General features: G+C 40.7%; 1 protein-coding gene across 3 annotated transcripts in view; it reads left to right on the top strand.

Moving 5' to 3' along the window:
• Positions 1–27010, top strand: part of ADK (adenosine kinase) — a 201080-nt gene that overhangs the window by 58613 nt on the left and 115457 nt on the right. For all 3 annotated transcript variants that reach the window (XM_081006532.1, XM_081006533.1, XM_081006531.1), the window contains exon 4: positions 13305–13383. In XM_081006532.1, coding sequence (XP_080862658.1) covers positions 13305–13383 — 79 coding nt within the window. The remainder of the gene's footprint in view (positions 1–13304; positions 13384–27010) is intronic.

Here is a 27010-nt window from a genome sequence, read left to right as displayed (position 1 = left end):
GTTCGAAAGCATGTCAAAGTGCAAGTAGATAAATAGGTACCGCTCCGACGGGAAGGTAAACGGCGTTTCTGTGTGCTGCTTTGGTTCGCCAGAAGCGGCTTAGTCATGCTGGCCACATGACCCGGAAGCTGTACGCCGGCTCCCTCGGCCAATAAAGCGAGATGAGCGTCGCAACCCCAGAGTCAGTCACGACTGGACCTAATGGTCAGGGGTCCCTTTACCTTTACCTTATTGTCATATATGCATGTTTTCTTAGAAATAAGTCCCTCTGTTCCAGGTAAGTGTGGATAGGTTTGCAGCACCTGTGTTTATTACCTACTAAGTGTTGAAAAAAAAACTCATTTTGTGATAAGGATCTTACATTATCACCATTTTGTATTGATTGCCTCCCCTGTTGCCAAAAATGATGACTGATACATCATTCCTGTGATCTTACCAGAGCTATTTTCCCCCCTGTCATGCTCTTTCAGATTTACTTGAAACGGTATTTCTGTAATTAATACGTGTAAGGGAAAACAAATTGCTTTTAAAAGAGAGCAGTACACTGCAGTGATGAATTATTTCTTTGAGAGAAAAAGTGCTTTATCTTTCCGGAGAGAATGGAAGAAATATAGCAGATAAAACAACAGTCAATATAATTGTTGATTGCTTCTCTGGAAAGAGGCTTCAAGATTGGGAAACCTATACTGGGTGACTGTGAGCCTTTTAAGTTTATATTCTTGAGTGTAATGATATGAGAATAAAATAGAGAGTAATAGACAAAGTATTTGAAGGCCAGAACTTTGCGTTTTAAGGATCTGCCTGTTGCTGCTGCTACTCCTGCACTTTGAAGTAGCTTTTCCCATTAGTCCAGTTGAGCTGATTTGCCTCCAATATTTAACATTTCGGAACCAGTGTTTGTCGCTTCCATAACATATTACTCATGTAAACTACCAGGGCTCTTACTTTCAATAAGAGTCTGCATGAGTATAACCGCTTCCCTGTTTGAACTTTTGTGTAGAGGGTGGAGAATGGGTTCAATGTCAGCAAATGTGTAATTATATCAGGAAGGTGGCACAGGAGGAACAGGGAATTGGCAAAAATCACCTTGTTCCCTTTTCCATCAAAGGATCTTCCGCACTGTGTGTTTGTGTGTGTGTAAGTGTTAAACCACAGATCCTAGGACTTGCTGATCAGAAGATCAGCGGTTTGAATCCCCGTGACAGGGTGAGCTCCCGTTGCTCGGTCCCTGCTCCTGCCAACCTAGCAGTTCGAAAGCACGTCAAAGTGCAAGTAGATAAATAGGTACTGCTCCGGCGGGAAGGTAAACGGCGTTTCCATGCACTGCTCTGGTTTGTCAGAAACGGCTTAGTCATGCTGGCCACATGACCCGGAAGCTGTACGCCGGCTCCCTCGGCCCAATAAAGCGAGATGAGCGCCGCAACCCCAGAGTCATCCGCAACTGGACCTAATGGTCAGGGGTCCCTTTACCTTTACCCTTTAAATGTGTAAAATGTATTGTTAATCATAGCTGCATACATTTTATTGCACATTTCCAAACATAATTTGAATCCCTTCAATATATATTTCCAAACTGAAAACCATTCACAACTTCCCGTATTAGTTTTTTAATTTTAGGGTTGAATCCAGGGCCGCAAGAAATACCTCTCTCCCCCCAACCCCCCCCCCAAATCTGCTCTGAAGCCCCCCCCCCCACTTTCTGAGGCAAGGGGAATGTATCCCTGCAAAGTGTGATGTATAAAGCAAAATTTGATCTGTACATTTTTCAGTCAATCTAAGCATTTTGGCTTTATTGGCTATGGTACTGAAAGCAGTCTACCTATGATCCTGCTTAGATTCACTGGTGGCTTTCAGAACTTCAGCTATTTCATCGTGTATGAGACCTCAGGATTTGGCTGAACATCAGGTTGACGTTGACTTCAGACATCCTTTATCTTTCTTTCAAAACCACAAATCAGCTTAGAGGATGTCAATTGTGTTTTGCTTTTTTTATTCACAGAGAGAAGTTGAGTTACCACATTGTATTTCTTTTTATGGCTAAATTTGTCAAGTGATCTAATGAGTCAGGGATGGCGTGTAGTATTTGAGGGCTGCATCTCTCTGTCAGGGAGTGATCACATTTTACATTAAAAGGGTCTAATATGCCAAAGACCAATGAAAGCAAGCTAACATGGGTGGGGGAAATCGGCAAATGATAGTTTATGGAAGGCAAGTTAATAAATCTAGATTTATTATTGTGTAAAAAAAAAAGCTATGTATTTAAACTGGTCTGTTTCAGCTGCTCTGAGGATTGAAGAGTACACGACGCAAAGAAATAAATGAGTTTGAGAGACTGGGAAGATTGTATTTTGAATTGCTACAGGTTTCATGGTTGATGTGTCTTGCACCAAACCATTGTGTGTGTTTTATTGTTACCAGTTAGACAGAAGTGTGGGTGGTGATATTAGTGAAGTCAAAGCTGGAGTATGTTTGAAGCTGAGCTTTAATGCAGCAGATTGGAGAGAACATGCTTACTATTCTTTGATGGAAGCGAGCAAGTTCAAATTTGTGTTTTTATATGGGGTGGGGGACATCCCCTCCAAATTTTGGACGACTTCAGTTTGCATAAGGCCCAGTTAGGATGGTCAGTGGTCAGTATTGATGGGAGCAACATCCAGCAACTTGTGGTGGGCCACAGGTCTTCCCATCTCTGCTTTAGATGGTTCTCTGATATTTCAGTTTCACCATCCTGGACTACACCATCTGACAGATTCAAAACTTCCAAGGAATTTCCTTTCCTTTGCTGAAAAATCTCTGATTGAGAACTAATCTTTATCATCACTGGGATTCTAGGCTACAAAAATAAAATAAGATTAAGTTATTCCTCTGTTGTGTTTCCCCCCCTAAACCTTGTATGGTTTCATATGGAAGGTGCTCCAAGCCCTTGGTCAGTTTCACTGTTTCTGTACCCTTTCTAAGATTGGTAGCTTTTTCAAATGGGATATCCAAAATTGTCCATTGTATCCCAAGTGTGGCTGCACTGTAGATCTATATGCAGATTTAGTTATTTAGTTATTTATTTAAATATATATAAACCACAATTTCATAAAAATATAGCAAGGTCATATGCACCATACAAAAAAAAACCTTGAAGAAAATCTTCCATGCAACCTTGTGCTTGGTCCGGAATCAAGTATGAATACGGTTTGAAAATACTTTTGTTGTTTTTTAACCAAGGAAACTCTTTTGTACCTTCTTAAGGATTCTTATATGGAAGAATATCGATATTGAATGAAATCTCACTCTTTAATATCAGATGTTACTTGGTGGTATACCCACTTCATTTTGTGCTTTGGACTTTAAACATTTTTAAAGATTGTTCTGTAAATAAAATAGGATCTTGAACACCATTTGCATTTTCTTTTATAATTGATAATGTACTCTTACATGATTTTAATTAGAACATCTTACTGAAGGGAAAGCACATTTTATAGAGCTATATATGACAAGTTTTTCAAAACTTATTTTTAATATTTCACATAAAATTAAACTTGACTCAGATGAAGACAGAAATTAATACCTTATGAGTTTTTCTTATAGTAGGACACAGTTCAACATTTAGAGTTGTTTAGCCCTTGCAAATTAAGAAAAGACCAGGTTTAGCTTAGACATTGGAAACTGCATCATAATATTCCTGGAGTTAAACTCAAAACACATTGGAAATTTTAGCAGCATAATTCACCCAGCACTGGTACACAAACTCTAGTCACTTTGCTGACATGTTAATGAAATGGAGAAGCAGCTTGCATTTGTATGTTTGCATGTTTTGATTTGGCAGGCTTTAGAATAATTACTTCAGCTTCATAGTGAAGGATCTAAATTAGTAAAAAAATTGTTTGGTTTAGCCACAATCCAAATTTAACTTGAAATTGTATAAGATAAGCATGTGCCTGTTACAAGGCTAATTTCAGTCCCAAAAAATAAAAGTGTTTATAAACGAAATTAATATCAGAGTAAATTCTTCACTTGCTCTTGTTCCAGGCTTGTTAAGTTGTTGTTGTTGTTGTTTGTTGTTAAGTATTTCCTCTTATCTAAGTAGGAACCGACCTGAAACTACTTCAACCATGAAGGATTTACATCTTTAATTTGTTTTCATCTAGAATATGATTGAATGGTATTAATATCAGTTAAAGACAAAATGCGGTGTGCACATTTATGCGTCTATCTGATGCTTTGGATCATCAATTACTAGTGTTAATGGAGATGAAGGGGTGGGGGATAATCTTTTCTTTATATTTATCACAGAATAGTGACAAATTTGATATTCAATCTTTTTATGAAAGAATTTTACTTAATCCTGCTTGGTTGTGTACCCTCTGGAGATGTGTGAGCACCTTGCTTCTTGTCCCAAAAGGGGTCAAGTCTTTTGCAAGTTTTCTTTTTGAATGCTTGCAAAGAGCTCTGAGGATGCTCACAAAATGCCCCGTGCTGCTGCCTCCTCCCTATCCTCTGTCCCATGGTCTAATTACCGTATTTTTCGCTCTATAAGACGCACCAGACCACAAGACGCACCTAGTTTTTGGAGGAGGAAAACAAGGAAAAAAATATTCTGAATCTCAGAAGCCAGAACAGCAAGAGGGATCGCTGTGCAGTGAAAGCAGCAATCCCTCTTGCTGTTCTGGCTTCTGTGATAGCTGCGCAGCCTGCATTCGCTCCATAAGACGCACACACATTTCCCCTTACTGTTTAGGAGGGAAAAAGTGAGTCTTATGGAGCAAAAAATACGGTACTTATATTGGGGAAGGAGCTAGAGGGCTGAAAAGTGGTGTTCAATTCATCAATAGTAATCATAATAAAATAATACTAATTGATAATACCTTGCGTATGGAGTGTTAGGGGACGGGGAGCACCTCTGGTGGGGGGCACTTTATACTCTTCCTGGGGTTGTTTGTCCGCCTTTGGTCCCCACAGCTCTCAGCAGTGGCTCCTAGAAGCTGTCAGCATTCAACAGTTACCACACCCCAGGAACGGCTTCGACTAAACCAAGTGAGGGTCTCAAACCCTCAGAGAGCTAGGAACTCCCCCTGCATGTGAAGACAGGCTCTAGCAGATTGAGCGGACGAGACCAATAGTTACGTGCACCTCTTGTTACGTATCCTTCAGAACACACACGTGGTAAACCCCGAAGTAATTTTCCAGGTTTTGCTGCATGCGCAGAACAAGCATCTCCGGTTGCAAAAACCTTGGGATCCTACCGGAGCTCTGGAATGGATCCCCTCCGCAACCGGAGGTACCACTGTAGTTGTAATGGTCAGGAAGGCGGTTTCTGCATGTGCTGTAGAGGGAAGTAAGGAGCAGATGGGCTGTTCACTCTAGAGACGAAAAGGCTAAGGAATAAACCCCACACAAGTCTGGAGTGGAGTCCCTAAGATGGCGTCCCTTATACTTTCTTCTGGCAACTACTTCAGTCAAGCTAGTGCCAAACATACTGTTCTGCTTTCCTTTGGACCACATCGGCAAATCCCTAACCCTAACCCTAACCCCTCAGTACTGGAAAGTTGCAATGGGGAAGGGAGAAGGAGGAAGCCCCTTGTGCAAGCTGTGTTCTGCTCACATTCCCTGGATCCCAGCTAAAATGTTTAGAAGGCATCTCCAAAGACAAAACAGGAGCAGGGGCAACTGCTGATGATAGGAAGGGGATGAGGCATATGGAATCTGATCATACATAATCTTAAAATAAGCAACAATATAAGTGAACCTGTCCTTGATATGAAAAGAGCTCAAACTTGGCTCCTGCTAATTCTGTTCTTTGAGTCTAATATTAAGTGTTATTATTACTGAAACACATTGATTGGACTGAGTAAGTAGATGAAACTGCAGTGTCAGTCGGCATCTACTCTTCCGGAGAGGAAATGGGAAATTAAGTTTCACCTGATGCATTACATAATTTGGATTATGGTTATTAATTCTACATTTTCTGGGTGTTTATTCCCCTGCCCCCTGCAATTCAGCTTCCCTTGCCATACAGCTCTGGTAGCAGACCTGAAATAACAAACACTTTAACTGAGAAGCAATTTGCATTTCTAGCTTAAAAGTTGAATGATGTTCTAAATTTTTCACTCTGCGTCGAATCAAATGTGCTCAATTGTACTGGATTGCAAGAGCCCCCAATGTCATTATATAGCACCCAACACTTTCATCTAAACTGACAGGACTTGGAGAGACGGATTTCGAATTCTAAATTTTGTAGCAGCAGTGGATTTGTTAGCTGATGCAGATGTTACTGTATTTGCAAATGCAGGAGGGATTGTCAGCTTCACAGGCACAGACAAATGCATTGGTGAACCTTCAAGTCTTTTCTTGCTGGCTCCCCCATGAAATCCAAATTGGGCTCTGATTCACAGTTGCGCCAATTGGAGCAGGATGTGTTCAAAGCAGCAAATTTAGTTCCGCACAAAGAATAAACTGTAACACAAACTCTCAAAAGACAATTAAGACTTTGAGGCATTTGTGTAATAGGTTCACATTTCTCAGGAGGCTGTGTTGTCTGCAAGGATACTGAACTCACAGTCTTCAAAAGCAGCCCTGTGTAAAGTGATGTGAGCTTGTAACACTCTGAGAACATGGAATCACCTGAATGAATTATTCAGGTTTTGAAACAAGGTTCTTTAAAAGGTTCTTTGAACTGCATAAATGTTAAGGTGGTATTGCGTTGTAAAATATTCTAGGTTAGGAGTGACTGAGGGGTCCATGAACCTGATTTGCCTGGCCCAAGCCCTTTTCAAAAGCCCGTTCCATCCCCTTGGCCAAATTTACTGAAACCCCAGCTGCCACTGAGAACAGATTAGAACACTCTGAAAACAGAAAGGCCCGCTCTACCTTGCTCCAATGTTTCCTTGTGAAACACCGGAACAGATCAGAGAGTATTTTCCTGTTTCTGGAGTGCTCTGATACGCTGTCAAGGCTAGCGGGTAGTTTGGTGCTGCCAGATCAGTAGCCACCACTGCTCTCAGTGGCGTTCCTTTCCAACAGGCAACTGACACATGGAGAGGAGAGGAAAAGGAGGAGCAAGGTCAAGAGTTGGTTCTGCTACATGGTTTGGCTTTTTCTCCCTGGTTTTCCCTTGTCTCTCTCTCACGTGGAGAGTGGATAATGTTCATCTCCATCGCTCCTTCTTAGAGCAGAGAGAGCTTGATGGGGAGGAAAATTCTGTTAAGTGTGGATAGTATTTGTGTGCTGGGTGCGAAAGAGAATGAGGGGGGCAACACCTACTTTTGCAACATTCACTTTTGCATTGGCCACACTTGCCACAGATAGCACTTGGGAGAGGTTTGGTCAACAGCAAATACAGCCCTCCAGCTAAAAAAAGTTAGCCACCTCTGTTTACTATATGCATGCTTAAGCCTTTCAATGTGTTTTGTGGCCATACTGATTCAAAACGCCTCCTGCCTTTCCTTTCTATACATCCCAATATCAGAAGGCCAATAACAGGACATTTGGAATGAGGGTAAAACAGCTGAAGAGTGAAAGATTAAGTACCCCCAACAGATGCACCCGTTTTCCACTCAGAATTGCAGCCTTTTGTGGATGTTTTTCATTAAAAAAACAAAACCACAACCCCCCAAAAGTTGAGGAAAGTTACACTGAACAGTTCAGTCTTTATCCTTCTTTGGGACCAGGTATTTGCTGAAATGTTACTGAGAAAGAGGAACGCCGGAGTAAAGTAAGATCACATTTATTTGAACATACCTAGTTTATGCATTGATATTATCATCTTTTGCTCTAAATGATAAGACTATTCATGTTAGAGACATTTGGCTTCAGGTATGACACTTGCAACCCAGTTAGCCATTCGTAGAGAAAAGTGACAACATAAAAAAGAAAAAAAAAGGCAAAGAAGAATGGCTGTTAATAGGTAAACATCTACTAAAAGTCTCTTCCCTATAACTGTTGCCACCCTAAGTCTGCAATCCCATACATACTTGCCTGCAAATAAGCCCTATGGAACTTCTGAGAGGACTTGTATAGGTTTGCACTCAGTTTCTTTATTTCCTGGTGAAATGACTAGGAATGAAAGAAAACCCTTTTACTAAAAGAGAAAATTACCATGGTTTGCAACTAACTGCATTAAGAAGGTGATTGTATTTAGGACTCTTCATATACTGCTAGTTAAAACAGCTGATTATACTTTTCTGTAGAACGCTTCTGAAAACTGCAACTCCTCTTGGAAGTATTTATTACTGCAAACTAGCATTACCTCAAACAAGTACTATATTTTCCAAAACCACCTCATCCAAACAAATAGCAACTAAATCAGAAGTTAGTAATTCCAAACAGGTTCCATGTTATGAAGACCAAATGTTAATATATGAAAGAGACAATTTGCCTGTGCATTTTCGAAGGTTCATAGCTTTGAAATACTTTACCACAAACATTAGAGGTTGAAAAAATGCACTTAAATGTCAGTTTGATGGACGCCAAAAGAACATTTTCCACATATGGTTGCATTTAAACATTATTGGAACAAGATGGAAAAAGTAACATCGATACAAAAGTAAGGTTAAAACATTAGCTCTTAAGGATTGTGATTTAAAGACTTTTTTCTTTTCAGTAAAGTCAGCCACCTTTAACCATGTGTTTTGTGAAAAGCCCTAAAATGAAAAAAGCTGCATTTTATTTTTGCTATTACCTGAAAGTCTCTCCCTGCTTTGCTATTCATCTTTGAGAATTCCCATGTATGAAGTTCTGAAATGCTGTTGAACACCGAATAAAATTTATTTTAGAGATTATGACATGTTAAAAATAATAGATAAACGTTGCAAATAGAAGCATGCACATAAATTTGTCAGTGCTACATGACTTCCTAGATAATAACAGCAATCGTCTTTAAATTCTTTATTTTTCTCAATCACAAAAGAAGTAAAAACAGCTATTTTGGCGCATAAGAAAAAAACCCCAAAAATTGTGTTAGGTCAATACAACGTGGGTGGTGGTGTGGTATAAACCACTGAGCCTCTTGTGCTTGCCGATCAGGAGGTTGGCGGTTCAAATCCCCATGACGGGGTGAGCTCCTGTTGCTCAGTCCCAGCTCCTGCCAACCTAGCAGTTTTAAAGCACCCCAAAAAGTGCAAGTAGATAAATAGGTGGGAAGGTAAATGACGTTTCTATGCGCTGCTCTGGTTTCGGTGTTCTATTGTGCCAGAAGCGGCTTAGTCATGCTGGCCACATGACCCAGAAAAACTGTCTGTGGAGCAGACAGCTCCCTTAGCCTTTAAAACGAGATGAGCACCGCAACCCCAGAGTCATTCGTGACTGGACTTAACTGTCAGGGGTCCTTTACCTTTTTAAAATACCTTTATTAGGCTAACCTGTTACACAGACCTGTCTCCACCTTTTAGTTAAAATGCACTGGTTCCTTAGCAGGTAAAAAACAGGAATCAAAAGGAACTAGGCAGTCTTTATGTTAGCAATGGTGGAGATTAGTTTTAGGAATTGTGCCAGACAAAAAGTCAATAGAATGCAGTTGGAGGGAATGTTCCCCCCAAAAATGAAGTTTTCAAGTGGCATAGAATCCTTGTCCTCCAGATTAGACTCTTACTGTTGAACAAGTAAATACAGTGGTACCTCGGGTTAAGTACTTAATTCGTTCTGGAGGTCTGTACTTAACCTGAAACTGTTCTTAACCTGAAGCACCACTTTAGCTAATGGTGCCTCCCGCTGCTGCTGCGCTGCCGGAGCATGATTTCTGTTCTCATCCTGAAGCAAAGTTCTTAACCTGAAGTACTATTTCTGGATTAGCGGAGTCTGTAACCTGAAGCGTATGTAACCTGAAGCTTATGTAACCTAAGGTACCACTGTAGCAGTGTTCTCCAAGTCATACACATATTGCCATAATACAGATTTTGGAATTTTTCTTAAGGGCAAACACTGCTACCTTTATTTTCTGTGTGATTTAGAGAATACAGTGGTACCTCTGGTTACGAACTTAATTCGTTCCAGAGGTCCGTTCTTAACCTGAAACCATTCTTAACCTGAGGTACCACTTCAGCTAATGGGGCCTCCCACAGCTGCCACTGGCGATTTCTATACTCATCCTGGGGCAAAGTTCTTAACCCGAGGTCCTACTTCCAGGTTAGTGGAGTCTGTAACCCGAAGTGTTTGTAACCCGAGGTGTTTGTAACCCGAGGTACCACTGTACCTTATTTAGCCATTCAACAAGTGGATCCTACATAGGACAATAAGGGTTTCACATCACTAGAAGATGCAGGAGGATTTCTGCTTTTCTTGTGGAATAGTACAGTGGTACCTCGGGTTACATATGCTTCAGGTTACATACGCTTCAGGTTACACACTCAGCTAACCCAGAAATAGTGCTTCAGGTTAAGAACTTTGCTTCAGGATAAGAACAGAAATCAGGCTCCGGCAGCGCGGCGGCAGCAGGAGGCCCCATTAGCTAATGTGGTGCTTCAGGTTAAGAACAGTTTCAGGTTAAGAACGGGCCTCCGGAACGAATTAAGTACTTAACCCAAGGTACCACTGTACTGAAGAGTCCCATCTTGTCTCTAATGCTGTTTAACGTTTACATATAGCAACTGGGTAAGATCACCCAGAGATTTTAACTTTGATGTCATCAGTTTACATTTGGCACTCGGCTACTTTTCCTTGGTCTATTTTTAGGGTGTAGAAGAAATTCTGATCTGGTGTTTGGGGGCAGTTTTGGATTGGTTGGAGTGAACAGCCTGCAGCTTAAGACAAGATGGAGTTACAGTTGGTTGGAGAAAGCTGATGACATGGGCCCCTTAAACTGAGCCCAGAAACAAACTGATAAATCAGCAAAGTTAGGTAAAGGTTTAGAGTAGTGTGTTCTGATCACCTGAGCCCAGCCAGAACTTTGGCAGCTTTATCCTTAGCCACCTGAAGTTTCTGAATTATCTTTATGGGTAGATTTAGAGCAATTTGCATTAATTCAATTTGGTGGTGATTAGAGCCTAAATGGCTGAAGTCTGGTCTGATTTGTTTAGGTTGAGCACAGCTGATTTACCAGGTGAATATGCTTAAAGACACTCCTGGCTGTCACCAAAACATCCAGGAGACATTCTGAATCTAGTAGTGCTCCTCAGTATGTAAACATACTGTATTTAGAGAGAGTGAAACTTTCAAAGTCCTCTTATATCTGGAACCACTGCCTGCCAAAGAACACTATACTTCTTTGGAGACTATCTTCCAAGTCCTATTTCCATCTGAAGTGTTGCAAACATGCATGAGACACAGGACTTTCTCAGATAAAACATCTGGATTGTGCAACAGCCGCCTTAGGGAGATACATCTGATACATCACTGCCTGCTTTTTGTTGGGCTATGAAGACTGTTCTTCCCGTTTTAATATCTCATTTATGCTATGTTAAACTACTGCTATTTTAATCATTTGCTGTTTGCTTCGTTTGTAATTTTGTTTCATTTCTGAATTATGAGCCACTTTTGGTGCGATTGCAGTAGAAAGGTGGGAAACATTTTTGTAGATATTATTGTAATAACACAGAACTGGGAATAGCTTTACGTCTGCTTGTAGTTTCTAAAGACCCTTGAGAGCTCAGAAAATTATTTTTCTTTGGGAATTCAGTCTGTATCACAATGGAAGCTCTAATCGGTACTGTATTTCTATTACCAAAAGCTGCCACCCAATAAGCTTCTCAATCTTTTCATCAGCCAGATAAATTGAATTTGTTGTAGTATAAAAACATTCTGAGAAATCAATTATTGCATATGCGTTCTCTTCTAGTACAGCTCTAATCAACAGAAACATTTATTTCCCCCCCAGTGCAGCCTGTGATCATTATGACTGCTCTGATATATCCATAACTGTGAATGCAGCTTAGTCGCAATATGTACCATGGAAAAGCCACACAGTGGCCCAGTGTCATGTGTATGCACCCCTCCTCCCTCCACCACAGTCATGAGGAGGATATGAAAAATCAGCTTTAGATTAACTGCAGTTCAACATTGCACCTAAATCCTAGTATTTACTTATTTCACTTAAGAATTGCTTGCTGTGATTTTCAGTATAATAAATCCCAAGTTGTGGCTAACCTTAACTACGGGTGGTGGAAATATGCCAACATAATAAACTAAGGTTTGAAAGTTGGTTTGTTCCTCCAGTTCCCCCTGCCTTTCCCATGTGCCCCTGAACCATAGGTTTAGGGGACTATCCAGAACAGCATGGTGCGTGGGTTTGCTGTAGGGGCTGCCTCCACCTGATTAAACACCATTCCTTAAGAAGATCAGGAGCACTGGTTTCACCCTTAATTCTTAATGTTGTACTGAAAGGTAAAATAGCTATTAAACAAGAAAGTTTGGCACCATAAATACATATTCGGGTGGGAGACCTTTTCCTTCCATCCTCATGTCCTTATTATTTTGGCCCCATGGTGTCTGCTCTGACTCCAGCCACATCTGCTTGGGTGACATATGCAATAAATTTGTGCACGAGTTAAATGGGTCGAGCATAAGATTCAATTCCAGTAAAGTTGTGGGACTTAATATAAAAAGAACTTAAAATGTGCATAATCAGCTGAAGTACGGCTTAATATAGCAGCATATGAGAAATTAATTGTTTGGGTATATGTTCAGATTCAAGATGGATTAAAACAAGATCATTCAGAGAAATACCTCATTTACATTGGAAAAGAAAACGAAGAGAAACAACTTTTTTCATTCTTGTGTGTGCGCCAGAACTTTGCATATACAGTGGTACCTCGGGTTACATACGCTTCAGGTTACAGACTCCGCTAACCCAGAAATAGTGCTTCAGGTTAAGAACTTTGCTTCAGGATGAGAACAGAAATTGTGCTCTGGCAGTGCGACGGCAGCGGGAAGCCCCATTACCTAAAGTGGTGCTTCAGGTTAAGAACAGTTTTAGGTTAAGAACGGACCTCCGGAACGAATTAAGTACTTAACCCGAGGTACCACTGTATTTGTTTGAGAATATGGATTTACCTCCATATTTTCAGCCAGAAAAATTGCTGAAAGAAAAACATGGCTGTAAGAAACAATACATATACCGTATGTTCAGTATCTTGCTTGATAGAGAGGCCTGTTCTCTCAGTGTATGCTGTTTCTCTTTTAAGCAAGGATTCTCAAATAGTGCCAGAATTGGTGAAGTGTGTGTGTTTGCGTGTTTATTAAGTGCCCCCCTTGTAAGGAAAAAAAAACCAGCTAGTAACTTGAATTTCATTTAGCTCAAATAGTTTTGTAGTGTGAAGTTCTAAAGTGTGGAAAATAAAAAAGTAACTTCCTTTTTTCTCTTCTCTTCCTGTGATTTCTTACAGATTTGAAGAACTTGTGAAAAAGTTCAAAGTAGAGTACCATGCTGGTGGATCGACTCAGAATTCTGTTAAAGTGGCCCAGGTTTGTAATCCCTCAGATTAAATTAAATTTGAAAAAGGTAGTTGTTTTTAAAACTTTTCCTCATAACCTTGTTTATCTTAGAGCATAGGAACATAACACTGCTATGTAGTTGCCAACAATAGTGTACAATATAAGATGACTGGCCATCTTAAATTTGGACACATTTTTTTGCCTTCCTTTTACACACACTGTTTATTATTTGTTTTAGATTTCTGGCTAAACAAAACAGGACTCTTACCTTGTCCTTCAGCAAGCAGTGAGGAAGAGGGGGAGTGTTGGGATCTAGCAAGATACAAAGTGGGATATGTTGTGACTGCAGGAAATAATAGGGAAATAATTATAGTTTCTAAGTAGTGCCTGGTTATTCGTGCTACATTTTGTTGCTCTGCCTAGTTTACATGCTCTGTGGCTATAGTGATCATAGCAGTTGCGCTTACCTGATGCATTGGGAGCTAAAATCAAGAAGTTGCTTAGGTCTGAAATCTGGAATATATACATATATGCTTATTTGCAGTTAGGGATAGAAGTCAAAACAGCTTTGAGAGAGCTCAGGGTCATGGAGCCCAGTTGAAATCATTGTGAAAAGTTAGTCACGATGAACTTTTATTCTCATTTTAGCCAATGCAATTTAATAATAGTTGAGTTGCACTCAAGTATTTTTTTCCTTGTAAGATGTTCTAAGACCTAAATTGGACCTCACTAAAACTTTTTGAGCAAAGAGCTCTTCATTGTTAGTAGAATTTATACGACCATACTGTGATTGATAGAAGTGTGTCCTCAGCAGCTACACATAGGAAAAGAAGTGATTTTTTTCTTCACCAACCCTAAACCCTAATGCCTTTTTGAGTCCATGTCTCCCTTGACCAACTAAATTCTTTTTGCGGCACCCCTGTGGGGCTCAGTAGCCCAGTTATGTCACCCCTTGCCTGCAGAACTGACATCTTCTCACCCTTTTTCAAACACTCTCCCTTGTGGAGGGTTCCCTCAGCCTCCTCTCCTCTTCCCTCTTCCCTTTCCCCTCTCCTTGGGAGTCATCCAGACAGCCACTGCTGCCACTCTGGTCTCTGAGCTGCCCTCTCTGCCCCAAAGAGAGGTGCCTCCTCACATTGCCCCACAGGGGCCTGGGAAGCACCCCCTGGCCAGCCCCAGAGGCACCATTTGCCTGGGGAGCTTGTAGCCAGGGTTGCTGCAACAAACAGCTGTGCAAGCCTTTGGGAGGCAGAGACGTGAGAGGGCATCAGAGGAGGGAGGGAAGGAAAGAGGGACGGAGGCCGGTGTTGCCTGCGACAGCCTGACCATCAATCATTCAAGGCATCCCAGGGTTCCATCACACACTGGTTGAAAACCACTGCCCTAATGTATTAATTAGGATTTTTTTTTAAAATGGAAGAAAAATGTTAAAACACCATAGAACAATTTTGGGAAGAGAGTGTTCGTTTAATGGAAGCTTTTTATAAATCCACACAAAACTGCAACTTACTGCAAGTAAGATAATCAGAGTATTTTCAAAGAGGGAGGAGGGGAAATTATTTGCTGTATCTAAAAGTAGCAGCTACTCTAGTTTTCCAGTTCTCTCTGATATAGTACAGCTAAGCTAACTAAAGGCAACCACTTGTGCTGGCTTTGTTTTTGCAGGTAAAACTGCTCTTTAAAGGTGTGTGAGCTTCATTGTCAGTTACGGCTTTGTGTGTAAAAACACTGAGAACCGGTATACTTCATCCTTATGATGTGTTAACGTTTGGATGATAAAGTAATATTATCCAGGATAAATTACAGTATACTGAAAGCTTGTTTTTTTATTAGTGATTTACTAATTAGTACAATAATTCATTTTTATTAGAAATTCTTGAGAATTCACTGGAGGACAATCACAGAAATGAAAAAAAAAATGCTGATAGCAATGGCTTCTGTGGTGTTAAGATAATAGCACAGATGAATGTCTGAATTTGAAACGTTATCACCTACTACGTTCAAAATTAAATGTCATCCAATTCTCGACATAATGTAACGAGATCATGCCTCATTTACTAGCGTATTATTTGCAGTTAAACTTAAATGTAAAAGGTCAATTTTATATACTTACTGTTTTGTATATACCATCCCATCTCATTTCCCTGTTGTGTTATCATGGCAGTACACTGCACGAGGCTTCAAAAATCTAATGCAGGTTCTCTATGCCAGAATGTTGCTTCTCCTTTCGGCTGCAATTCTTTGTCCAAGTAGGTTGTGTATGCAAATTCCAAGGAGCAAACTTCACTGAATTTAGTGAGCCTTTCTTCCAAGAAAGGGACGCGGGTGGCGCTGTGGGTTAAACCACAGAGCCTAGGACTTGCCGATCAGAAGGTCGGCAGTTCGAATCCCCGCAATGGGGTGAGCTCCCGTTGTTTGGTCCCTGCTCCTGCCAACCTAGCAGTTCGAAAGCACATCAACGTGCAAGTAGATAAATAGGTACCGCTCCGGCGGGAAGGTAAACGGCGTTTCTGTGCATTGCCCTGGTTCGCCAGAAGTGGCTTTGTCATGCTGGCCACATGACCCGGAAGCTGTACGCCAGCTCCCTCGACCAATAAAGCAAGATGAGCGCCACAACCCCAGAGTCGGTCACGACTGGACCTAATGGTCAGGGGTCCCTTTACCTTTACCTTCTTCCAAGAAAAGATGCATAGAGTAACATGTCCCATTGACATTGCTGGTATTTAAGATGTATGTACGATTGCAGCCTTAGGGTTGTGTCCAGTGGTACTTTCCTTTGCTCTCCCCTGCCTTGAGTGCCCCGCACAACCCTAGACTCTGTTCCAAAGAAGCCCCCCCCCCCCCATCCTATAACACATTTTGAGTGCATCCAGACTACAGGGGCGAGGAGAGGAATAGAAAGGCCCATTGTGCAAGCTGAAGTCTGCTCCCCACATGCAACTGAAGCGTTGGAGACAATCCATTTTGTTTTTCTTTTCTTTTCTGCAACATCAGTGGTTATTATAAAGCCAGTGTTTGCTGGAAGCAGAGATACTTATTGGAAACGTAAGCATAACTTAATAAAAACAATAGCTCCAGTTATAAAAGTCTGAATAGAATTCTTCGAAAGCATTGAAGATTCTAAGTTTACCGTAAGTCTTGTATTATACCGTAAGTCTTGTATTATACAATATATACACAGTATATATACTTTATACCATAAGTCTTGTATTATAATAGATCCCTGCCCCTGAATTCAAGTTGAAGTAATCATCTATACTAGGCTTCCACTTAGAGTGTGATATCTTTCTAAGTGGGGACTTCTGGCAGAGATGATCTTTATAGATGATAGATGTGTGATCTTGGTGTTGTGCCTGTTTATAAACAAGGTAGCATATTAATAGGATGCATACACTGTTGTCATAAGGATTATTAATTAGTCCAACTTAAATTGACAATGTGTGCTGACTCTTCTCAGTGAACACATATGTTTGTGTGTGAGAGAGGAGAGGCTAAGGTTAGAATTTTATTTTATTTTATTTTATTATTTGCCTTACCCCTCCATAAGATTTTTTTCTTGCAGGCATTTTGTGGTAAACTTTTGTAGCACTCTTAATCTCTGTGTTTTCTCAATTTGAAATGGACATGGAACAATGCCATGTCGTTTAGCTGCAGCTGAGAGCGACAAAGAATTAATACACATGATGGAATTTTATTTTATAAATTGTCATTGATGAATAAGTATTGGCAAAAAATTCCTTTGTGTATTAGGTTGGCATAGCTAGGCAACAGTGTAATTATTTTCCCTTGGAATCATAGAATGATTTATGCACTTCCATCAGGGCAAGTCCTCACCATGTCCCATTGCTGCACAGGCCTCATTGGTTGTGCCTCTGGGAAGTAAAGTAATCAAAACATTTTACAACTCTCATTTCCTATGAATGGCTGGGAAAAATATAAATAGTAAAATACAGTGGTGTTGTGAGCCAGTGTTATATATTAAATTACTTTTTGAAATATGTCGGTAATGCTGCCTTGTATTTCTAATAAGTCAACATGAAACATGCTTTGCTGTCATGGGTACCCTGTCCATTTTCACAATTGTAGCACAAGTGGTTGCTTTTGTAAATTCAAGGTTTTTCCCACATTCTGATTTTTGCATATCACACACACTAACATCATGATTCGCGATATATTGCCAGGTCAAAAATTAAGAAACCGATATCACGATATGGACTTCAACCGGTTTTGGACAATATATCAATATATTTCCCAGTGCTACTAAACATACCTTATGCTTCTATCCTATGTTCATGCACCCTGGAGTAATGCTATGTAACGAAATGATATTTACTTCTGAGTAGACATGTATAGGATTGCGTTGTTAACTATTGTCTGAAAGCCACTATATAATTTTGATGAGATGCAGTTTCTTTGCTGCTTAATGTGTTTTGAGACATACATTTCTTCCCTTCAGAGTTCTGTATAATGCTGAGGTCTGTAAGGTTAAAACAAAGCATAAATTAAATTTTGCCACCATGTCTCAGTCTGCATTGGAGGTTACATTCTGTGAAACTACCATTGGACAATGAATAATAATAGAATAATAATTTATTATTTATACCCTGCCCATCTGGCTGGGTTTCCCCAGCCACTCTGGGTGGTTTCCAACAAAAGATTAGAATCATAGAATCATAGAATCATAGAGTTGGAAGAGACCGCAAGGGCCATCGAGTCCAACTCCCTGCCAAGCAGGAAACACCATCAGAGCATTCCTGACATATGGTTGTCAAGCCTCTGCTTAAAGATCTCCAAAGAAGGAGACTCCACCACACTCCTTGGCAGCAAATTCCACTGTCGAACAGCTCTTACTGTCAGGAAGTTCTTCCTAATGTTTAGGTGGAATCTTCTTTCTTGTAGTTTGGATCCATTGCTCCGTGTCCGCTTCTCTGGAGCAGCAGAAAACAACCTTTCTCCCTCCTCTATGTGACATCCTTTTATATATTTGAACATGGCTATCATATCACCCCTTAACCTCCTCTTCTCCAGGCTAAACATGCCCAGCTCCCTTAGCCGTTCCTCATAAGGCATCGTTTCCAGGCCTTTGACCATTTTGGTTGCCCTCCTCTGGACACGTTCCAGTTTGTCAGTGTCCTTCTTGAACTGTGGTGCCCAGAACTGGACACAGTACTCCAGGTAAAATACAATAATCTGTTAAACATTAAAAGCTTCCTTAAACAGGGCTGCCTTCAGATGCCTTCTAAAAGTCTGGTAGTTGTTTTTCTATTTGACATCTGGTGGGAGGGCATTCCACAGGGCAGGTGCCACTACCGAGAAGGCCCTCTGCCTGGTTCCCTGTAACTTGGCTTCTTGCAGCAAGGGAACCGCCAGAAGGCCCTCGGCGCTGGATCTCAGTGTCCAGGCAGAATGATGGGGGTGGAGATGCTCCTTCATGTATAGTGGGCCGAGGCAGTTTAGGGCTTTAAAGGTCAGCACCGACACTTTGAATTGTGTTCGGAAATGTACTGGGAGCCAATGTAGGAATTTTCCTTTTACTCATTCAAAACAATAACTTGTTTTATGAGCTAGTGTTAACAACCTATTGAGGAATTATCTTAGAAGGTTACTCAAGAGTGATTTAAATTTTATTAGCCAGTAGACATAGGGAAGCTTTCATCAGGCTTCTTAATACTCAGTTTTATATAAAACAATTGTCATTTCAAACCAGTATTTATTAATCCAAATATACTCCAGTTACAAAGATTTGTGTTCAGGATTTCTGAAGCTGCCACATTAAGAGTAGGAAAATGGTTAAGAGAGTTGTGATAACATCTTGTAAACTAAATTCTGTGGAAGAAGTTTCTAATTGTACTTCTACTCACTGCCTTGCAAATTCATTTGATTGCTTTAATTCAAATTTCTCATTTTATAATTAATCCCCCTTCCAAACATATGTGCAAAGTAACTGGTTACTCCAATTGGAACATTGTTTTTCAACTAAATAAAAGCTTAATAAACTAATAATTTTGATCATGGAGCCAACACTCTTTTGTGACTTTTGGAACTATAACCTTGAAAAAGAATTTGTTTAAACAATTGATTACAGTACAATTGCATCTTATGTGCATTTAATTTGCAGGATTTCAACCATACCTGGTACTGACTGGTTGAAATTCTGCAAGTTAAAAGCAAATAAGGCAGAAAACTTAAAAGCGATTTTTACACTGGATTTTGCCAGTGTGAAAAGAGATTTTAAGCTCTCTTCCTTTCTTTGCCAGGCATGGGGGCTCCAAAGTCTAGGAATGCTCATGCAGGGATGGTTCCAAGGAGGTGGTTTGAATAGGCACATTTTTTCGTATACATGGAACCTTTGGAGCCGAACCCCCGTGTAAGATGTAATCGTACTGTACTGCTTTTCTTTGTACAGAAATAATAAGCAAGGTCACTTACTTGGAGGTTGGGTTTCTAGCACTTCCCTTGAAGGGCTGGTTTTCAGTGAGCTGCACAGTGTTTTGCCACAAGGTAATAATAATAATAATAATAATAATAATAATAATAATAATAATAAATTTTATTTATATCCCGCCCTCCCCAGCCAAAGCCAGGCTCAGGGCGGCTAACAACAATCAAATAATCAAACAATCAAATAATCCAACATTCTAAAACATTTCATTATAAAAATTAATTAAAATCAAATTAATGGCAACCGTTAAGCAAAGTTCTGTGCAGGTTGCCAGAGGAGGGAGTCAGGCTGGGCCCTGACCAAAGGCCTGGTGGAACAACTCTGTCTTGCAGGCCTTGCGGAAAGATGTCAGGTCCCGCAGGGCCCTAGTCTCTTGTTACCCCCATTCGATTATTAAATTCAGTGCTTTTTTCTGGGGGGACGTAGGGGTACACATACCCCTAAACATTTTGTGAATCTAAGTTTGGCCTCATTGAAGGGCAGTATCTCAACATGAGTAGGAAAATGAGAGTACCCCTAAACATTTTTAAAGAAAAAAAGCACTGAGTAAATTTATAAATATTCTGAATCTGAGAACTAAACATGTTACAGAGCTTAAATGTGTAAAAATAGAACGCATAAAATAGAAATGCAGGATTACCCAGGTGCACTCAGAAGGTTGATCCTTGTTAGAGATCAGACGGTAACTCCTGGATCCTTGTCCCTGTGAGTACCATGTACCTATACTTAAAAAACTGATGGGTAATATATAGAATTGAATTGAATTGAATTGCAACCGTAATTATCCACTTGTTAAGACATTTGCTGTTTAAAATATGCTGTGTTTCACTGAAGAGCCACCTTTCTGCCAATAACCTTCATTCGGAATGAAGATTTGATTCTGGATCTTCCTCGTCCTGGACTATGACTCCCACCAGCCCCAGCCAGTGTGGTCAGTGCTCAGGGATGAAGGTAGTTATAGCTCAACAATTCAGGGGGGCACCAGGTTGTCTACCTCTGCACCAGGCAGTAGGGCTGGGTGATACATCAATATATCGTCCAAAACGTGTTATTACCAGCTAAACATTGCAATCTACTACAGTGTCTGAAATAAGGATGGAACCGTACAGAGGTGAACAGGACAATGTCCTAGCAACTGCTAATACTTAGGGGACTAAAACAGATAAATGACAATATTATCAATCATCACACCCTCAGTTTCATCAGCAGGCAAGCCAAAATGCTAAACATTGTGATATATCAATATATTACAATGTATGAAATAAGAACTACGCAGAGACAAACAGGACAATGTCCTGCTACTACTTAAGGGTCTAAAATGATGACTGATGATACCACCAATCACCTCATTGTCATTTTCAGCAGCAGGCAAGCCAAAATGCATCCTAATGAGACTTTTGGTTTGGGGCTTGGCTACCAAATGGTGGTATTCCGGACAATCCAAAGTATGATGATGAGTCATAGTGAATACAAATAATCTGGAACTGCCAGACTGCTAGGCGCAGAAGCAGCAGCAGCCTGGCAGTGACAGAATCAACAATTAGAGGGCAGAAGCAGTGGCAGCCTGGCAGCAGGGGCACAATAAGCAGCCTGTGAAGCCTCGCCACAGCAGTGGGCAGGGGTGGCAGAAGCAGCTCTGGCCTGCAAGGCCTTGTCATGGCAGTTTCAGTAGTGGCAGCCTGCAAGGCCATGCAGCGGCAGCAGGAGACGGTGGCAGAAGCAGAGGTGGCCTACAAGCCTTGCTGAGGCAGGTTGCCACAGCTTCTGCCACTGCCCCCCACTACCGTCAGGAGGACTTGCAAGCCCCACTGCTTGTGTCCCCACCAGGCCTCGCAGGCTGCCGCTGCTATTGCTGCCATCTCCCGTTGCTGCTGTAAGGCCTCGCAGGATGCTGCTACTGCCGCCGCCTCCTGTCACTCCCAAGTTTTCATCTGGAAGTTTTGTGCTGCATGATGGTGTGGCGTTCGTATGGAGCCCCCGGTCATCTCACGGACTATTGACCTGTACACCACTAATCCGCTACCACCAACCAGGTCCTCCCTGGTAAATCACTTAGTCTCAGTCAGGTTCTTAAGTTAACAAAGAAGAGTGTAGTTTATTGCAGACACAAATAATCTTTAACTGCATTCAAAACATTGTTACTCTTTACCTTCTTAGTCTTATTTTTATCCTGTCTCTAACTCTTCTACCACCCCTCACACAAGAACCCACTGCCCTAACTGTCTCTCTAATTCCAACTTTCTGCCAACTGCTTTTCCAACTGCCTTTCCCAACCAACCAACCCACTAAAACCAACCAACTACCTACCCCCAAACCTCAGGCTAAGCCCTTTTATAAACAGGTGGGCTCCGCCTCCGGCTTTCCTATTGGTCTGCATATTAACCCTTTCTCTCCCCCCCGTACAGACATTTTCAAACGAATGGGCAAATGCCCCAGATGTAATAGTGGGGTGTGTGCCCGGGGGATTAGTGAGGATGGGGTTGGGGGCAGTTTGCCTGCTTCTTCCTTCCATGCTTTAAGCATGGTCTGTGTGAACCTGTTTAGTGTTGTGGGGATTTTCCTTAGTTTGTTTGCGAGGAATGTGTATGCTGTGGTGGGGGTATTTTCAATTATGTCTCTATGCAGGTGTACCCACTGTTTTGTTTCATCCTCTAGAATATATGGGATTATGTGGTGCACTTGGTTGGCGACGTAGTATAGTTCTATGTTGGGGATTCCCCACCCTCTTTCTGAGGAGGCCCTGTGGCATTTTTGAAATACTTGATTCTGTTCAAATAGTTGGCAGTCAGTTGACTATATCCAAACAGTCAGTTGGCTGAGTCGTCAACACTATGATACCTTAAGCCATCAGTTGACAGAATAAAATACCAAGCTGTCTCATTAGCGGAAATGTTAGTTTTTTTGTTTTAGGCATGTTGGGATGCAACTGCTGGAGAATTTTTCCTGAACTGTGGTTTACTTCTGGTTTGTAATACATACCTCCTCTTGTATACCATTAATTCTTAATGTATAACTCACTTTAAGATTGTGTTCTATTTGCTTCCCCAATTAAACTGAAAATTTGCCATCTTCAAAGCTTTACTGTTCTGAAACCCGAATAACTTTTAAAGGTCACATAATCTTTGCGACTTAAAATGGCTTTAAACATTTTAGGGATTAATAGCTTCCATATGGATACCTGCCTTAAATATGCAGTGTAAAAAAGGGGGGTGTCTTTTTTAATGTAGCTATTTTAGAAATAGATGAAGGTATTTCTACCAAAGTATTTATGTTTCTACAAAGGTTTTAGTACTGCTATCATTCATTAAAGCCCCAGACATTATTACAACGGATAATAGATTAAAAAGGAAACTAGATACCTTTCTTGGATTAAGGATTGCTACTTTTGGCTTTCAGTGAAGGGAAACATTTAAAAACTGAAGTTATCATATTGCAAGTCGTATTTAATTGCAACAGTGACTAGAACCAGATTGTTTTCCTACATGTGTCACAGTTTTCTGAAAAAAATTAGAATCCTGCTTCAGAACAGGAATTTTAACAAATATGTTTTGGAAGGCTAAATATTTTCTTTGTCTTGGATACAAGAAAAACCGTAGGTCTCTTGCCATGGTGCTGGCTCAGTAGATCAGTCATTACACAGAACGTTTGCTGTTAAGGGATGAAATTTTATTGATGTACCGATGTCAGTGTCTTGGAATGCTGAAGTGGGTCACTTGATATGCTCCTACCCCTGAGATTTGCAGTAAGGAAATAGTAAGAAGTGACAATCAAATTTAGGTGTCTTGACAGCATGCTTGTCTCAAAGTAAAATGGATCCGATCTTAACACACTCTTTTTTCTCCACATGGAATAATTCCCATCAAGCTATGTAATGCGTGTGGAAAACATGGAACTTTTAAATTCATGTGGACTCCCATCCCCAAACCTATGAAAGCAAGATGCAGGAAGAATCTGCTATCCTGCTCAGATATTTTCTGGGGAAATCCACATGATTTTTGATTACATTATAATGTCTTCCATGTGTATTCCCTCCATAAAGGGATACTTTTAAACACACTCTTTTGGAGGAAAAGGTTACATCAGAAGAGCCCCAAAGTAATCAACTTGGGTTATTAAACAAAACCACAGAGCATTTTTGAACATTGGTGTTATGTTGGCTTCATTCCAGTCCTTTAATAAAAGCCAATTATAGTGACTTTGCATTTGACGTTAGAAGATCAGCCATCACATTTGAAATATTTAATATGCCAGCCACACCTGGTGGCTTGTTAAATTTTAATTTGCCAATGAGCCCTACAACTTCATCTCTTGTCACCTCCATTTAACGTAGCTTTTTAGATGCTCTGCCTGAAAAGTGGCTTGGCGATGAGGACCTGTCCAACATCTTTTGCAGTGACAACCACTATAAATGCATTTGTTTAGCTCTTATTTTGCTGTCTTTCTCTCCTCCTTTTTTACTCCCTCTCCATCTCATGGTCTAACCACCTTCCTGGCTGGTTTCTTGCTTCTTCCAATAGTGCTAAGCTTTTCAGCATCTCCACCAGACAAGAGAAAGTCCAACATCACCTGGAAAGTTCCATGTTGGGAAAGATTGCTCTCAAAATGCATAGTTACCCAAAGAGAGTCAGGTGGACACCACTGCGTTCCAAAGAAGGAAAAGCTCCAAAGTCCCCCCTTGAGTGAGAACTTCATTAGGACCAGCCAAAAAGTCACAAAAATATGACAAACTCTGGAATTCTTCATCCATCAAGCATATTAACAAAGTACGGGTGGGATGGGATGAGGGAGACGGTTGCAAAGATGAAAGTGTGCTAGAAGTTGCAATTTGTAGACTCCGTTCCAAGATGGAGAATGCCAGCTAAGTCCCTCCCAGGTGCTAGAGATACCTGGTTGCACACCTGGGATGGCTGTTTCCCCCATTATTTGAGGGAAATGGAAATTTGGTTTGTAACCCAGATCTGTCCTGAACCTTAAATGAAACACAGTGGTTCCTGGGCAGTCTTTATTCTAGCAAAGCCAGGGTTTGATTATGGATTATGCACTAGGTGAAAGAGCCAATGGAAGCTAAATAGTTTGAGGGATTACCTAAGGTTTGGATGGGATGTAACCCTCAGACTGCTGTACGTCTTCAGGGGGTAGATTATCTCCTTATGGTTGTAGACTCCAACCTGAACAGTTAGATTTTGTATTCTCCAAGGCACAAAGGTAGTTGTGGTGGTCTGTAAGGAAAAAAAAGGCCGCATTTACAAATGAATAAGACCTTCATTAGAATCAACCCCAAAGTCACAAAAATATGTCAAGTTTTCAAGTTCGGGGGGGGGGGCAATTTATTGTTGCTGCCTGAATACTAAGGGAGAAACTATATTGCATGCAACTACATAGAAGCACCGCTTTTTTAAGCATGAAAAGCTGCTTCGAGAGGCAGATAAGAACTGAGAAGTGACAGGGGAAACAGGTTCTTAATCTTTCCCTTTCTACACTCCTAATTGTCCCACCCAGCAGCTCCCCCCCTCCATTTAGCATATTTCAAATGTGCATCTGTATCTTGATATGCATCATGTCCTAAAGTGATTATTTTGCAAAGCTTTCAGCTGAAAGGGAACAAGCACATTATGAAAGTGGCCCCAGAACAAAAACGAGGAGGCAAAGATGAAAGTTGCTAACACAGAGAATTGAGATTGCTTACACACAATAACTTGACTAGCAATCCTCACCTTTATTCATTGCAGTTAATTTTTCAATCAAATCCAAATTCACTATAGTTGTTCCTTGTCCTGGTTCTGTGCCAGCTCAGGTAATTCCGACAGTGTTTGGGGATGGTAAAGTACCCCACGTGTGTTTATATTTGCCTTGATTTACCGTCAGGTTATCGTTTTAATGCCATTTAAATAGAACCCTCAATTTCCTCCCCCTCCCCACTTTGCTTTTGACATTCTAATTTGTTAGCATTTTTCATCCATTTATGCAATGCCTGAAGCACACCTTGAGTGCCTGAAGCTACTTTGTTTTAACTAGCATTTGCATTCCTTACATGCTATATTGCAAAAATAAATTTGCATGAGCTGTCACTTTACCATTTTGACAGCCTCTTAATCTGCACCTTCCCACTGCCTCTATGGAGAATAAATAAATGAAATTACATGTTGTACTTGTAAAATCATGTAATGATATCATTAACATATTAGTAGAGTAGTTAGCAAAGAAATTACATAGTGTATTGTTTCTCTTTTAACTACTGGAGAAACAATGAAATTTCTAAACAGTGACAGCGTTTCTTGATGAGCTGCTTAACTTTAAAGTTTGGTATGTTATTGCATTTTTCTAATAATGACTTTGAATGCAGATTTGCATTAATTGCATCTTTTATTGATGGTATTCTTCTCTGGATGAAACTGTAAAAATACTAGCTAGGATCAGCACAACAGTTGTGATCAATGTCCACAGAATTTTGGCAAATGTATCTGCTGATGTCACAGTGGCTCTGATGATGCTGATGTGTTAAAGCAATCCATCTTGCATCACATCATAGTGGGCAACCCATTGTTCCATGTAGCTTTAGCATACTAGAAGCTGAGCTCTGAGGCCTTTTTACAGCCTATGTGAAATTGAAACAACTACTAATAGGACCACTTACAGGACAAGCTTTTTGATGCAGCCTCCTGTACTTATACATTCAGTGTGTTGATACAGATGCCCTCCCATTCCTCTGTAGCTGTTTGTAAGTTAAAAAGCAAGGAAAAGCATTATTAGATAGTGAGTATCTTGAATATGATCCATGTTGTTTGCCTGTTGTCTGTTCAGGATGAATGTGCTGAGTTACACCTGTGTTAGAGTACAGAAAGAGATGAGTCTCATTGTTCTGGTAGAGGGTTTTTAATTTCCTTGTTATTTGCATTGTATAAATGACTCACTATTATGGGGAAATCTGGTCCTTATGCTATAGATGACTAGATCTGGAGGGACCTAGGATTCCCTCTCCCCCCCCCCACTTTTTTAAAAAAATCTTTGTTTCCTGAAGAGACTTCACTTTTTGAAAGCTGTTTTGTACCATACATATTCCTGTATTTGAAGTTGTTGGAACTGGGGAAGGGGAGGGTCTAACAACTCTGGAAACTTGTTACTCACAGCATACATGTGTGGAGGCTTCCTTCGCTCTGGCACATTGCATGAATGGTCCAAATTGGACTAGGAGGCATCCGTTCATCTGCAGTGGAG

This window comes from Podarcis pityusensis (genome assembly GCF_964106645.2).
Source record: "Podarcis pityusensis genome assembly, chromosome: 5".
NCBI lineage: Eukaryota > Metazoa > Chordata > Lepidosauria > Squamata > Lacertidae > Podarcis > Podarcis pityusensis.
The sequence above is the reverse complement of the archived record's forward strand: the minus strand, read 5'-3'. Positions and strand labels throughout refer to the sequence as shown.